Below are 16,634 nucleotides of genomic sequence, written 5' to 3' on the forward strand. Positions count from 1 at the left end.
AGCAGGGAATGCGGCCCATGTCACCTCAGAAGGAAGGGCCGTACCAGCCAGCAGACACCCTTGAGGCCCATCGTCAACAGGCAGCCTCTTGAGCTGGTAGCTCTGGACCATGTGAAATTGGCTCCAAGCCGGTCGGGCTACGTCTATGCCCTGACAATTGTGGACCATTACTCCCGATTCCTGGTAGTGGTTCCTGTTAAAGACCTGACAGCCCAAACAGCGGCCAGAGCCTTCCAGCAACACTTCTGCCGTCCACATGGGTATCCGGAACAGGACTTGACAGATCAAGGTCCAGCGTTTGAGGCTGAAGTATTCCAGGAGTTCTGCAACCTCTACGGCTGCAGGAAGATTCGGACAACGCCTTACCACCCTCAAACCAACGGGCTGTGTGAGAAGATGAACAATATCGTCATTGATCTCCTCAAGACGTTACCCCTGGAAGAACGCAGCCTGTGGCCGGAGAAGCTGCCAAACCTGATTGACTTGTACAACCATATCCCGGTGAATGCTACAAATTGCACCCCGGCTTACCTGATGTGAGCAAGACCAGGTAAGCTGCCGATCGACCTGGAAATGGGAGTCCTGACACCTGAGGACACCTCCCCAGACGCGGACTGGGATACGGAACGGCGGCTACAGTACAAGAAGGTACAGGAGAGTGTGGAGAGGAGTCTGGCTCAAGCGAGAGAAAAGCAAGAGAGGCTCTTCAACCAACACGCCCCTGCTGGTCCCCTGGAACCTGGTGAGCAGGTCCTGAAGCGGAAGAGAAGGTTACACAATGACCAGTGGGAGAGAGACCTGTACACAGTACTGCAGTCCGACCACGACAACCCAAAGGTATGTGTGATTACCAAGGATGGAGGAGAAACAGCTAGCACCGTCTCCAGAGACCACCTAAAATGGTGCCCCGAGCAACTACAGAGTCCAAGTGAAGATCAAGATGACCTTGAACCCGCAGAGGATAAGGAAGAGATGATCAGCACAGTTCACGGAGAGTTCCCCCGGACCTGGACTCAGATAAATGGCGCAATAGTGGTACCCGTCCTACACTTACTTCAGCCTACCCAGCAGGAGCCTACAGGAGGACAGGAAGAACAAGAAGAGCAAGCGGCCCCAGAGGCGGAAGAACCCACGCCAGCAGCCCAGGAGAGTCAACCCTCTGCTGACAGTGAGCCTGCCATGCCTGCGGTAAGCCAAAGGACCCGCAGACAGCTGCCTGCTCTGCCTGTACACCCAGCTAGTAGCTGTATCCTCAATGATATTGGGGAAAGCCAGGTTGGTCCACCACCAGACAGTGGGTTAAGGAGGTCAACCAGGAGCACTAGGGGTCAAACACCAGCTCGCTGGAGGATATAGGTACAAGATCTAAATGTACCATGTATATATTTAATATGTTTGTTACCTGTAACTAATAGTGTTTTCTCCAGTTTGTCTAGATATATGGACTGAAAGGTTATGAACATTGAGTAACCGGGACTTCCTTGTAAATATGTTTGGAGCCTAACCAAAGGAAAGAATAAAGACTGTCAAGGACTCGGGGCAAGGACAGACCCCCACCTGGTTAAGGCTCCCGTTGTGTTTCGTGATATGGACACCCGGTCACAGGCCATACTGTGACCTAAAGAACTCAATATGTGGTGTTGTTTGTTGTTTTCTTCTCTGTAATGTTTATGTTGTAATTTCAACCCTGTATCGTGTTTCTCGTTTAGTCCCGGAGTATTAAGCTTTCCTAGGGGGGAATGTGTCACCCCAGGCCTGGATGCCACAAACTTGTAAGGCTGTGTCTGAGAGCAGGAGGGAGGTTCTCTGGTCATGGACCATTTGCATGCCGCACCTCCTGTCCCAGGCCAGTAGGGGGAGCAGGCTGCCCCTATAAAAACTGGTACTGAGGGCGGGGTTAGAGAGACCAGGACCCACTTCTGAAGTATCCAGAAGGGTTCCAAGAAGAGAGGGACAGGTCAGCCGCAGCTGAGGAGTCCAGGAGGCAAAGTAGGAGCAGAAAGCCAGGGACAGAGGCGACAAGAGCCGGTCCTGGCAGAGAGAAACCACATACCGGACGCTGGGGTCCGAGGCTGTCAGGGTTGCAAGCCCTGCAGCAGAAAACCAACCCGCAAGGGATTGCAGGTCCCTTGGCCAAGAAGCCTGGAGGTTCCGCCACATAGAGGGACCGGTACAGCACGGAGAAGCTACAGGTACCTAAGGCCCGAGTCGCAAGCCATACAGGCGTAGTACACGGCAAGCTCAGGGACGTGGGCTATCATACCACTAGGAGGGGGAGATAGTCAGCAAGGGCAGAAAGAGAACGGTAAGCCTACCCACTCACCCTGACCAGCGGAGCTCGCCCGAATGCCCTCAGACACCCAGGTCCAATCCTACCCTGTACTCCTGTTCGGTCTATGATAAGATCAGTAAAAGACCCAGGACTGCATTATTGGACTCTGTGTGGTTACTGCTGCGCCTGCACCATCACCCCCAGCATCCTATCACACTGCCCTGAGGCTACACTCCTCCCGTGGGGAGTTGTACTATTCCCTGCTGCATCTCCAACACCAGCCTCAGCGGTCTGCCTTGCAGCGGCGGTCCTCCCTGACCGCAATCCACGGGTGGCATAGTCGGACATTACCTAAAACACATCATTGACTACCACTGGTCTGACCACCCTGAGCCACGGGACCGGGTCGCCACTACTACTCCCAGCATTGCCCTGAAGTCCTGTCTCGAGTGCCCCACGGCCCAGTGGGCGAGTCAATTGCTCTCTCCCAGCACCCTCATCATTGCTCTCTCCCAGCACCCCATCATTGCTCTCTCCCAGCACCCCCATCATTGCTCTTTTCCAGCACCTCCATCATTGCTCTCTCGCAGCACCCCCGTCATTGCTTTGTCCCAGCACCTCCATCATTGCTCTCTCCCAGCACCCCCATCATTGCTCTTTCCCAGCATCCTCATCATTGTTCTCTCCCAGCACCCCCATCATTGCTCTCTCCCAGCACCCCCATCATTGCTCTCTCCCAGCACCCCCATCATTGCTCTCTCCCAGCACCCCCATCATTGCTCTCTCCCAGCACCTCCATCATTGCTCTCTCCCAGTCCCCACATCATTGCTCTCTCCCAGCACCCCCATCATTGCTCTCTCCCAGCACCTCCATCATTGCTCTCTCCCAGTCCCCACATTATTGCTCTCTCCCAGCACCCCCATCATTGCTCTCTCCCAGCAATTCCATAATAGCTCTGTCCCAGCAACCCCATCATTGCTCTCTCCCAGCAACCCCGTCATTGCTATTTCCCAGCACCCCCATCATTGCTCTGTCCCAACACCCCTATCATTGCTCTGTCCCAACACCCCTATCATTGCTCTCTCCCAGCAATGCCATCATTGCTCTGTCCCAGCAACCCCATCATTGCTCTCTCCCAGCAACCCCCGTCATTGCTATTTCCCAGCACCCCCATCATTGCTCTGTCCCAAAACCCCTATCATTGCTCTGTCCCAGCAACCCCATCATTGCTCTCTCCGAGCAACCCCCATCATTGCTCTCTCCCAGCACCACCATCATTGCTCTCTCCCAGCGCCCCCACCATTGCTCTCTCCCAGCACCCCCTGTCATTGCTCTCTCCCAGCACCCCAATAATTGCTCTCTCCCAGCAACGCCATCATTGCTCTGTCCCAGCACCTCCATCATTGCTCTCTCCCAGCACCTCCATCATTGCTCTCTCCCAGCACCTCCATCATTGCTCTCTCCCAGCACCCTCATCATTGCTCTCTCGCAGCACCCCCTTCATTGCTCTTTGCCATCACCCCCATCATTGCTGTCTCCCAGCACCCCCATCATTGCTGTCTCCCAGCACCCCCATCATTGCTCTGTTCCAGCACCCCCATCATTGCTCTCTCCCAGCACTCCTGTCATTGCTCTCTCCCAGCACCCCTATCATTGCTCTCTCCCAGCAACGCCATCATTGCTCTCACCCAGCACCGCCATCATTGCTCTGTCCCAGCACCTCCATCATTGCTCTCTCCCAGCACCGTCATCATTGCTCTTTCCAAGCATCCTCATCATTGCTCTCTCCCAGCACCCCCATCATTGCTCTCTCCCAGCACCCCCATCATTGCTCTCTCCCAGCACCCTCAACATTGCTCTCTCCCAGCACCCCATCATTGTTCTCTCCCAGCACCCCATCATTGCTCTCTCCCTGCACCACCATAATTGCTCTCTCCCAGCACCCCCGTCATTGCTCTCTCCCAGCACCCCCATCATTGCTCTGTCACAGCACCCCATCATTGCTCTTTCCCAACACCCCCGTCATTGCTCTGTCCCAGCACCTCCATCATTGCTCTCTCCCAGCACCCCCATCATTGCTCTTTCCCAGCACCCTCATCATTGCTCTCTCCCAGCACCCCCATCATTGCTCTCTCCCACCACCTTCATAATTGCTCTCTCCCAGCCCCCACATTATTGCTCTCTCCCAGCACCCCTATCATTGCTCTATCCCAGCACCCCCATCATTGCTCTTTCCTAGCATCCTCATCATTGTTCTTTCCCAGCACCCCCATCATTGCTCTCTCCCAGCACCCCCATCATTGCTCTCTCCCAGTACCCCATCATTGCTCTCTCCCACCACCTTCATAATTGCTCTCTCCCAGCCCCCATATTATTGCTCTCTCCCAGCACCCCCATCATTGCTCTCTCCCAGCAATGCCATCATTGCTCTGTCCCAGCAACCCCATCATTGCTCTCTCCCAGCAACCCCTGTCATTGCTCTTTCCCAGCACCCCCATCATTGCTCTGTCCCAACACCTCTATCATTGCTCTCTTCCAGCATCCCCATCATTGCTCTGTCCCAGCACCTCCATCATTGCCCTCTCCCAGCACCCCATCATTGCTCTCTCCCAGCACCCCCATCATTGCTCTGTCCCAGCACCTCCATCATTGCTCTCTCCCAGCACCCCCATCTTTTCTCTCTCCCAGCACCCCATCATTGCTCTCTCCCAGCACCTCCATCATTGCTTTCTCCCAGCACTCCCACCATTGCTCTCCCAGCACCCCCCGTCATTGCTCTCTACCAGCACCCCAATCATTGCTCTCTCCCAGCACCCCTATCATTGCTCTCTCCCAGCAACGCAATCATTACTCTGTCCCAGCACCTCCATCATTCCGCTCTCCCACATCCTCCATCATTGCTCTCTCCCAGCACCCTCATCATTGCTCTCTCCCAGCACCCCATCATTGCTCTCTCCCTGCACCCCCATAATTGCTCTCTCCCAGCACCCCCGTCATTGCTCTCTCCCAGCACCCCCATCATTGCTCTGTCACAGCACCCCATCATTGCTCTTTCCCAACACCCCTGTCATTGCTCTGTCCCAGCACCTCCATCATTGCTCTCTCCCAGCACCCCATCATTGCTCTTTCCCAGCATCCTCATCATTGCTCTCTCCCAGCACCCCATCATTGCTCTCTCCCACCACCTTCATAATTGCTCTCTACCAGCCCCCACATTATTGCTCTCTCCCAGCACCCCGATCATTGCTCTCTCCCAGCACCCCTATCATTGCTCTCTCCCAGCACCCCCATCATTGCTCTTTCCTAGCATCCTCATCATTGTTCTTTCCCAGCACCCCCATCATTGCTCTCTCCCAGCACCCCCATCATTGCTCTATCCCAGCACCCCATCATTGCTCTTTCCTAGCATCCTCATCATTGTTCTTTCCCAGCACCCCCATCATTGCTCTCTCCCAGCACCCCATCATTGCTCTCTCCCACCACCTTCATAATTGCTCTCTCCCAGCCCCCATATTATTGCTCTCTCCCATCACCCCCATCATTGCTCTCTCCCAGCAATGCCATCATTGCTCTGTCCCAGCAACCCCATCATTGCTCTCTCCCAGCAACCCCTGTCATTGCTCTTTCCCAGCACCCCCATCATTGCTCTGTCGAAACACCCCTATCCTTGCTCTCTTCCAGCATCCCCATCATTGCTCTGTCCCAGCACCTCCATCATTGCCCTCTCCCAGCACCCCATCATTGCTCTCTCCCAGCACCCCCATCATTGCTCTGTCCCAGCACCTCCATCATTGCTCTCTCCCAGCACCCCCATCTTTGCTCTCTCCCAGCACCCCCATCATTGCTCTCTCCCAGCACCTCCATCATTGCTTTCTCCCAGCACTCCCACCATTGCTCTCCCAGCACCCCCCGTCATTGCTGTCTCCCAGCACCCCAATCATTGCTCTCTCCCAGCACCCCTATCATTGCTCTCTCCCAGCAACGCAATCATTACTCTGTCCCAGCACCTCCATCATTCCGCTCTCCCACATCCTCCATCATTGCTCTCTCCCAGCACCTCCATCATTGCTCTCTCCCAGCACCCCCATCATTGCTCTCTCCCAGCATCCTCATCATTGCTCTCTCCCAGCACCCCATCATTGCTCTCTCCCAGCACCCCATCATTGCTCTCTCCCTGCACCCCCATAATTGCTCTCTCCCAGCACCCCCATCATTGCTCTGTCACAGCACCCCATCATTGCTCTTTCCCAACACCCCTGTCATTGCTCTGTCCCAGCACCTCCATCATTGCTCTCTCCCAGCACCCCCATCATTGCTCTTTCCCAGCATCCTCATCATTGCTCTCTCCCAGCACCCCCATCATTGCTCTCTCCCACCACCTTCATAATTGCTGTCTCCCAGCCCCCACATTATTGCTCTCTCCCAGCACCCCCATCATTGCTCTCTCCCAGCACCCCTATCATTGCTCTCTCCCAGCACCCCCATCATTGCTCTTTCCTAGCATCCTCATCATTGTTCTTTCCCAGCACCCCCATCATTGCTCTCTCCCAGCACCCCCATCATTGCTCTCTCCCAGCACCCCATCATTGCTCTCTCCCACCACCTTCATAATTGCTCTCTCCCAGCCCCCATATTATTGCTCTCTCCCAGCACCCCCATCATTGCTCTCTCCCAGCAATGCCATCATTGCTCTGTCCCAGCAACCCCATCATTGTTCTCTCCCAGCAACCCCTGTCATTGCTCTTTCCCAGCACCCCCATCATTGCTCTGTCCCAACACCCCCATCATTGCTCTGTCCCAGCACCTCCATCATTGCCCTCTCCCAGCACCCCATCATTGCTCTCTCCCAGCAACCCCTGTCATTGCTCTTTCCCAGCACCCCCATCATTGCTCTGTCCCAACACCCCTATCATTGCTCTGTTCCAGCATCCCCATCATTGCTCTGTCCCAGCACCTCCATCATTGCCCTCTCCTAGCACCCCATCATTGCTCTCTCCCAGCACCCCCATCATTGCTCTGTCCCAGCACCTCCATCATTGCTCTCTCCCAGCACCTCCATCATTGCTTTCTCCCAGCACCCCCACCATTGCTCTCTCCCAGCACCCCCCGTCATTGCTCTCTCCCAGCACCCCAATCATTGCTCTCTCCCAGCACCCCTATCATTGCTCTCTCCCAGCAACGCAATCATTACTCTGTCCCAGCACCTCCATCATTCTGCTCTCCCACATCCTCCATCATTGCTCTCTCCCAGCACCTCCATCATTGCTCTCTCCCAGCACCCCCATCATTGCTCTCTCGCAGCACCCCCTTCATTGCTCTTTGCTATCACCCCCATCATTGCTGTCTCCCAGCACCCCCATCATTGCTGTCTCCCAGCACCCGATCATTGCTCTGTCCCAGCACCCCCATCATTGCTCTCTCCCATCACCCCTATCATTGCTCTCTCCCAGCAACGCCATAATTGCTCTCTCCCAGCACCCCCATCATTGCTCTCTCCCAGCAACCCCCGTCATTGCTCTCTCCCAGCACCGCCATCATTGCTCTGTCCCAGCATCTCCATCATTGCTCTCTCCCAGCACCGTCATCATTGCTCTTTCCAAGCATCCTCATCATTGCTCTCTCCCAGCACCCCATCATTGCACTCTCCCAGCACCCCCATCATTGCTCTTTTCCAGCACCTTCATCATTGCTCTCTCCCAGCCCCCACATTATTGCTCTCTCCCAGCACCTCAATCATTGCTCTCTCCCAGCACCACTATCATTGCTCTCTCGCAGCACCCCCATCATTGCTCTCTCCCAGCACCTCCCTCATTGCTCTGTCCCAGCACCCCCATCATTGCTCTCTCCCAGCACCCCCATCATTGCTTTCTCCCAGCACCTCCATCATTGCTCTCTTCCAGCACCCCCATCATTGCTCTCTCCCAGCACCCCCGTCATTGCTCTCTCCCAGCAACCCCCGTCATTGCTCTCTCTCAGAACCCCCATCATTGCTCTATCCCAGCACCTCCATCATTGTTCTCTTCCAGCACCCCCATCATTGCTCTCACCCAGCACCCCACCATTGCTCTCTCCCAGGAACCCTTCATTGCTTTCTCCAGCCCCATCATTGCTCTCCCCATCCCCACCATCCTAATCATTGCTTTCCCCATCCTCAACATCCTCATCATTGTTCTCCCCATCCCCACCATCCCCATCATTGCTCTCCCCATCCCCATTATTGCTCTCCGCAGCCCCATCATTGCTCTTCCCAGCCCCATCATTGCTCTGGTTTGGCTTTTATCCTAAGCCATGTGGCAAGGCTTGTTAAAGGGTTGATATTGACTTTTAGGATTGCTACTTCCATTAGGTGCCACTAGAGTTCAAGTCATCTTTCTCTCTTAAGTGGCAATTTGCATACTGACGTACAAATGAAACCCACAAAACTAACAGATGTAGATAACTAACTTGGTGTTGACAAATGAGTAAGTCTCTTGCAACTCAGAATCTCATATTGGTGCATTCACCAATAATCTGTGCTGACACTCTTTTGTCCCTTTGGTCCTTTTTGTTTACTAGCGGTAAGGCTGTGACTACTGCAGTCAATCAGTGACCACAGTGGTCTTATGTTGTACCATATCATCATCACCTGGTGTAGGGTACCATGTTTCCATTACACGTTATCACTGAAGCAAGTTGTAAAAATAGACTGAACAGACCTCGGGAGCGTCGGAGCTGGATTACCAGTGGAGATAAGAGGTGAGCATATTTATATATTTTTTATTTTCTTACATTTGCAGCAGTTTTTAATGATTTTATTCAAAAATTTAAAGCAAAGTCACAGTAAGAGGAATTAGAATTCCCCCAAAATTTCAAGTATTAACACAGCAAAAAAGGGCATCAGTGTTTACCTGCCCAGGTTTCAGAACTAATGCACTACCAGGATGCAGCACACCCATAAATATAGTGATAAAACAGGTGCAAAAAACTGATGAGGACCCTTGACGGGGGTTACGAGCTTGTATATTTTGGCCAAAATATTGACCAATACCTAATATATATTTTATATATTTTTTGCACGTTATTTATATTCAGGGTGCTGCCAGGCCCATAAATGTTGGTCTTGTAAACTGGGGTGTCTGTCCTCATGGGGTGCACTTATATAGTGCTGTGCAGCCCGCCTAATCTAATAGTATGGGCGTCACTAATAGGGCGTAGGCCAGACACTGTGCACTACCTGTGTGTGACCAGTGCCCTATACAAGCCTTTTTTTGGTGCAATTTTAATACTAAGCAATCACCCCTACATTAACTGGTAGGTTGTGAGCGGTTGTCTCATCAGTATTTTGCACCTGTGTTGCCGCCATCTTTATTATATGGGTTTGCTGTATCCTGATAGCGCATTACTTCTGAGACCTGGGCAGGTAAACGCTGCTGCCCTTTTTTGCTGTGATAATTTTTAGCAAAAGATGAATCACCCGTTAGAGAGTCAAAGTTTAACGCTGCTTTTGTGTAGGAACTGTGTCATAATTTTTTGACAATTACTTTCTGTTCACAATTTAGGTTTTCAAAGGGTTACTCTCCACAAGTAGAAACGTTACCCCTTAGATCTTAGTCAGAGGCCACTCACCCAGCCAAATCAGATCTCACACTTTGCACTGACGAGGGGCAATACCCCGAAACACCGGGTCTGAAAATCGAGATTCTGGTTTGGCTTTTATTCTAAGTCATATGACAAGGCTTGTTGAAGGGTTAATATTGACTTTTAGGATTGCTACCTCCAATAGGTGGTGCTAGAGTTCTAGTTCTCTTTCTATTTGAAGAGGCAATTTGCATATTTAATTTCCCAGATGAGCATTGCATGGCTTTTAAGCCTCCTTACATTGGCATGCCAGACGTCACTCTCCAAAAGGAGAAACGTTACCTGTTGGCTCTCAAAGGGATAATTTCATCTGCTTACCTAGGAAGCCCTTCCTTATCTTTTGCTAAGCTCTTCTTAATAAAAATCAGATGTTTCACTCGTACTCAATCAATGAATCAGCTTTTTACCATTCCTTACAATATTTCACTGGTTTTCTACCATTTTATAAATTTCTTTTGTTTAAATATTATTATATATTATATTATACATCTGTGTAATTTCATTTCTTTCACTGGTAATACAGAAGCACAGAGGAGAAATCTAACATTTTATATAAATGCTTTATTTATAGTAAAAAAAAACAAAAAAAACACAGAATGTGAAAGAATTTTGTTGTGTAGGAGAGGAGCCATACTGGATTAAAAGCAGAAACTGATGCCTCCAATGTCAATGATGCTATTGGTTTCACAGGCGTAATTCTCGTCCACTAATGAATACAAGAAAAGAAACATAAGTGAGAAAGCAGATTAATAGCAACAGTCACCATGGTCTAATAATATTACATGGTGTTATTGTCTCACCTTTATTTCAAGCATTCTCTATAATTATGAGATTATGTTCATTCACACGATTATACTCATTCTAATATATATACGTGTTTCCCAACATCTCAAATAATATTAACCAATAATAATAATAATAATAATAATAATAATAACATATTGATCGGGGGGTGGGTCCGAACAATGGAACCCGCCCAGTTCGGCAGAATGAGGCAATTTTGACCCTGTTTGAACTGCTCAGCAGCGCCCATGGGTCCGACCGCTGCTCCTTCCATTTCCTATGATGTTGGAAAGCACTGAGCTCAACTTTTACTGGCAGCCCCATAGACAATGAATGGAGACCCTGCTAGGCATCTGATATGTTGCTCCATTTTATAATCAGGATAAAAGTTCCATGTATGGGATAAATATTCACCGTTCTGCCAATCAGTACAAGTTCTAGTGGTCAGACTCCCACCAATCAGTACGATATCACCTATCCTATAGATAACTTGTTTGTACCAGACAACTCCTTTAAGTCTCACCCCAGAACCATCTAAAATCAGCAGGATTACCCACTTTTCAAGGGAGTTAACTGAAATATCGCTCTTCTGCAGACCAGGACATATCCAACATTAACCAGGTCTGGATTGTTTTGGAAAATTACTGACAATTCTGGCAACTACTGTATATACATAGAGGGCCATTGTCACGGGTGTGTCAGAGCTGACAGACAATCGCCCTGCAGTAAGTTGCCGGAGATCTCTACGTTTGGCATTACAGACATCTTCTTAGAGGTTGGCTGTCTCTAGGACCCAGTGGCTACCTCCTTTTGCTAATTAGCTCCCTGGCCTGAGTGTATAAATACCTGGTGTGTCTGAGAGGGAGGTGCCGGCAATATTCATTACTACTTGTGAGGCTTTAGCAAGAGCAGTACTTTGTCCTCTCTGGAACTTGAGGCCGTGTGCATATTTTGCTGGAATCGTCTAAAGCTAAGCAACCCCCCCCTGTTTGTGTACCCTTGTTGTCTATAGAGTTTAGTGGAGATCGACTAGTGCTCATCTCCTCCCTCTCTATCTTAGCCATACGCCAGGGATAGTCAGGGCGAGGCACGCGTGTGGCGATTGGTGAACAGCCAACATAAGGACGGTAGTTGAGACAGGGTGACACTAGACCAGACTAGGAGGTATCCACTCCCCCCTTTCACTAGTGTCTGGGCTCCCTTTCTCTCTTCCCTCTGTGTTGCACTAAGTCTTTCCCACACCCTGTGTGACAGCCATCCATTGAAAAGAAAGGAAAAACAATCAAAAGCTCAGATTGGCCCCCATCCCCCTCATCCAGTGCTGGTTCACACTGTTTTAGTTCATAATTCATCTTACATGGACAGTATTTTGTATTTGCAAACTATAATAAAACTTTCCTGTTTTTATCTCTTTCAGCTTCTACAAACTGATATATCTGGAGGTTTTCTGGAGAGAATATTTCAAAAGTTGCATTCAATTATATTAATCAGTCAGTGCTGGTCAATCCATTAGGTTTGATTAGAATACTTATGATGGCTTGAATTGATGAAAGAAACCATGACTAGAAGAAAATGAGTAATTTCAAGATTTCGCAGAATGCTTCTACTTTATAACCAACAAAAAGGTTCTTGCCATGCACTAATTTACATTATATCAATGAAAGGCATTGAGAACTCACCTTGGTTTACATCAGCAGTATAAGATGGGATTCCCCGACAGAGGGCTTCAATATGGACTCCATATATGCCGATATTAGCAATGGGAATACTGTTGACATTATACTTGAAGAGATGCATGGTGGTCTTCACCTAAGCGTGAAAATAAATGTCTGACTATTTCAAATGTATAATTATAATATTAACTTATATTAAAGGGGCTGTATAATAATGACAGACCCTGTCCTAGACAGAGCCTCCCCTCTAAGAGCCATGGATCTAGCCCTTCGATGAATTAAATGGACGGCCATTCATTTAATTTCTACTTAACAGGAATTGTCATCAAGAGAAGACGTCTTTTACTCTATGTCTCTATCATGATAAGTGTCTTCCAATGGAGGTATATATTTGGATGATCTATGCTACTTCATATCACCAAAAAAAAGGCATATCCATGCCTACTGTCCTGATGGAGGCCAACGGGACCGCCATAGGGTTACATTTAGAGTATATAATGGTAGTAAACTCCAAACATAAGATCTGAACGTTATGTTAAAATGGCATAATACACCGACTTACGGCAATTATATTTACTATAACCTGATAGATCACAAGCTACTTGGTTTCTCAGAAACCAGGTGTTGCCCTGGCTTTCCAATCTTTAATCCCTGTACAGGAATCTGGACTTAAACAATGGTCCCTGGGCTAGGGCCACAGAGTCAGGTGCTGGTCACTGGCGCGAGCTGGCAAGCAGTACAGTCAGGTAGCCGGGCCAGACCCAGGAGGTAGGAGAGGTACAAAATCGTCAAGCTAGCTGAGGTCAGGGGACAGAATAAATCAGGATGAAAGAATTGATGCCCAGAACACAGGTAAAACCAGGTAGATCAAACATTGACTGGCAGTGGGAACTACCTCTCAGGGGTTTAAATAGTGAACAGTCTCACCCAGTGCCGACAGCAGGAAGAAACCCAAACAGAATTAACCCCATAGCTTCTGGACTGGCGGAGCCATAAGTCTCAGGAATAAAATAGCATTACTGGTGTCAAGCATAAACAAAGACACGGTGCTGTCTAGCGGCCAAAGCAGAAATCGGCAAACATGTTAAAAGGACACAGTGCTCAATTTGATGCAGTTAGTGCATTAATTTTAGCCCTTGTTATTGTAGCAGGATCAGGCTTACTCAGTAATTTTAATAGCAGACACAATGTAGTATGATTTGGAAACTTACTAAAGCCATGAAGTCATAGAAACAGGGCACATCGGCACCTCAAGTCTATAGAGGTTAGGACTTTAGTGGGGTCAAGCAAAACCTCAATGCATTTTTACCTATGTACTCCAGTTACCAAAGCTAAAATATTGGTCAGAAAGTCATACAATCCTTGAGAGATAAATTTAAATGGTTCACAAATCTTTTTACCCAATATATTATGAGAGTAAATGACTGATCTCCTTACGGATTTCTGTTGGAGACCTTCCAGGTGGGGGAAGAGAGTGTTATCAATTTTTGTCACCACACATATCTTCTTTCCATAGAGTCGGGTTGCAAACATGCCCTTAAGTTAAAAGGATGAACACAGAGATTACACATTCAACCATTGCATGGATATTGAGACTGTAAATATATTAAATAGGTTAAAGGGGAATAATAAAAAAATAATAATATAACTAATAGATGCAAACCGGTCTTCATCTCTTGTTGGGTTTTACAAGTTATGCATTTCCTCCTCCACTGGCACACCAATGCTTCAACATAGATAAAATCCAGACTTTATAGGGATTGTATGATAGACTGATGGTTCATTTACGACTGGCAGATAAACGACCACCGATTGGCTACATTCAAGTTTAGACAGACTGAACGCATTTACATACGTATAGAGCATAGAGGATTATTGTTCTCGGCAGCACATGTCCTGTTTACACAGGGCGATGTGCTACAGAGAAGAATGATTTCTAAGCAAGCTGAAAAATTATTTGACCTAATGAATAAGTGTTTTGCTCTTTCATTGGGTGAACGGTTACCTGTCTAGACTGGGCAGTAATCATGAAATAAGTCTTCCTAGGAACACTCTTTCACGATTATTGGCCAGTGTACGTGCAGCTTTAGAGATAAAAGTTTCAGTCAATGCAGTTTTACATTTTTCAAGATAAAAGCTTAATGGCTATAAAATAAAATTAATAATAAAAAAATAATAATAAGAATTTTAAGCAAACAAATGGCTTAGACAATTACTCACTTTCCTGTAGTCAAAGATGGAATTCCATGAGTCCCAGCCATTCAGATGGTTAATGTTGGCCACTTGGTCCTGGTTGTTGATGTTCACCGTCTGATGCACATTGTCACCAACGTTCCCTTGATTGTTAATATCTATATTCTGTGGGAAAATATTACAAAGTTACTCACAATCTTCTAAAATATCAAAACAAAACAAGAAAAGCATGAAAATGAGAGTCTAACAAGGGATAGCTGGCAAGAACATATCAGCGCACGTATTGTAGACAGATAACACAACAGTTCTGCTTCAGAAATAAGTGCAAAAAAAGAAAATCAGAGGCGGAACTTACCCAGATTATATGTAAAAAAATACACATTACTAGCAAACAGACAGAATATTATAGGAATTCTTACATCAGTAGCAAGCAGAGATCCAAGGAGAGCAGCAACGATCACCTGAAACGGAAAAATATAAAACATTTTATTCTATTATATTATTTCGGTTCATCTTGCCTTAAAGGGTTATTCCAGTTTTACCAAACAAAGATTGTATAATGAAAAATGATGCAATGGTTTTATATACTTTTCTATTAATTCTTCAAAATATTAAAAGATCTCTGCTTGCGATCATTTAATAGTTTTCATTGTTTTCTTGCAGAAAATATAATTCTTTCCCCGTTATTCTAAAAGACGCTGGTACATGTCTTTCAGGGTGTTTATTACGTGACCAGGAAAGATTTCTATTCACTGCAGGTAGGCGCTTATTAAATGACAGCAAGCAGAAGTTTTGGGAAAAAATATACTGTATATATATATATATATATATATATATATATATATATATATATATATATATATATATATATATATACAGTATGATGCCATGGTACTACCAAGAATCTTTATTGCTTAAACGGTACTATCTTTTTTAATAAACACCATTAAAGTTGAACTCCAAAAGTTCATTCAGTTCCCCGCCTGTTGTATCGTATGTTTCATATTTTGGAATTAATTGGATGTTCCACATCCACAGTAAATTCCACATATATATATTAGAAACATCAAGCAACAATAAGTGCCACAATTACTGCAACTCTACGACCTGCCTGCAAGCTTCATATTGCTTTAATCTATATTTTATCCACTTGTAATGTAAGGTATTAATCATTTCTGTAGTAGATACATACCAAGGTTTTCATTTTGGTTTCTCTCCCGGTAGAGAAGTTTAGAATGAAAGGTACAGACCCCTTTTTTTGGGTTCCTTTATATACAGAAGAAAAGGCAAACAAGTTACCAGACCTAGACATTTTGCTTTGGAAAGTGTCCACCTTACTAAAAAAAAGGCTCAATGTAAGTTTTATCTTATTAAACATAGATACGGAAATTCTTGGTTTGATAATGAATGGCTCCATTGTTTTTGGTTCATATTGTGCAATACAAGGTATGGTGTGTAGCCAAATCACGAGTTGCATAAGAACAGTTTGCCAAAATGTGAAATTAGGAGTGACCGCTCAATGATCCAAAAACTATCAAGAAAAATCTGTGAAATTTGGTTATGGATAGTCGATCACTGCATAAAGTGTGTTTGTGGGACATTATATATTAACGCTTTTTTTCACTATCTGTTTACAAACCACTATTACCGGTAATAACAGATATTTTGAAGGAAACTAATGACATACACAGATCACTAATGCAATAAATACTGAATGAAGGTTAGACTTGGAAATGTTGATTATTATCTATGGTTATTGAATATGAGCAAATCAATTCTAAACTAATTGAATTCGCTAACATTTTTTGGGTATTTGATTTGCACAAATTCACCAAAATGATAGCCAGCCAGGCACCATTTCGCTAGATTATGAAGGTCTAGGAGGTATTAAAAAACACTAAATTGTGATACTTACCTTTCTTCGGCCCTCCCCACACCTATCCCACCAATGCCGATGCCTGTCCAGTCCTCTGATTGGTTCCTCTCTGATCTTCTCTTTCCTTCTGGTCTTCCGGCTGGAAGGCCCCATGGGCCTTGTCAGCATAGACATCCATCAGAAGACTGGAGAGGAGTCATTTGGAGGACTGGTTGACGA

General features: G+C 47.0%; 1 protein-coding gene across 1 annotated transcript; it reads right to left on the reverse strand.

Moving 5' to 3' along the window:
* Positions 1 to 10,431: 10,431 nt before the first annotated feature.
* LOC141166695 (gastrokine-1-like) lies at positions 10,432 to 15,846 on the reverse strand. The gene is made up of 6 exons (XM_073653638.1): positions 15,732 to 15,846; positions 14,959 to 15,000; positions 14,567 to 14,704; positions 13,784 to 13,882; positions 12,353 to 12,482; positions 10,432 to 10,596 (listed from the first exon to the last, which is right to left on the reverse strand). The coding sequence occupies exons 1-6, from the start codon at positions 15,741 to 15,743 to the stop codon at positions 10,529 to 10,531; spliced, it is 489 nt and encodes a 162-aa protein (XP_073509739.1). The 5' UTR covers positions 15,744 to 15,846; the 3' UTR covers positions 10,432 to 10,528.
* Between the last annotated feature and the right edge of the window lie 788 nt (positions 15,847 to 16,634).

The sequence above is a fragment of the Phyllobates terribilis genome, unplaced genomic scaffold, assembly GCF_046119375.1.
Source record: "Phyllobates terribilis strain yellow unplaced genomic scaffold, ASM4611937v1 Scaffold_11__3_contigs__length_659146591, whole genome shotgun sequence".
Lineage (NCBI taxonomy): Eukaryota > Metazoa > Chordata > Amphibia > Anura > Dendrobatidae > Phyllobates > Phyllobates terribilis.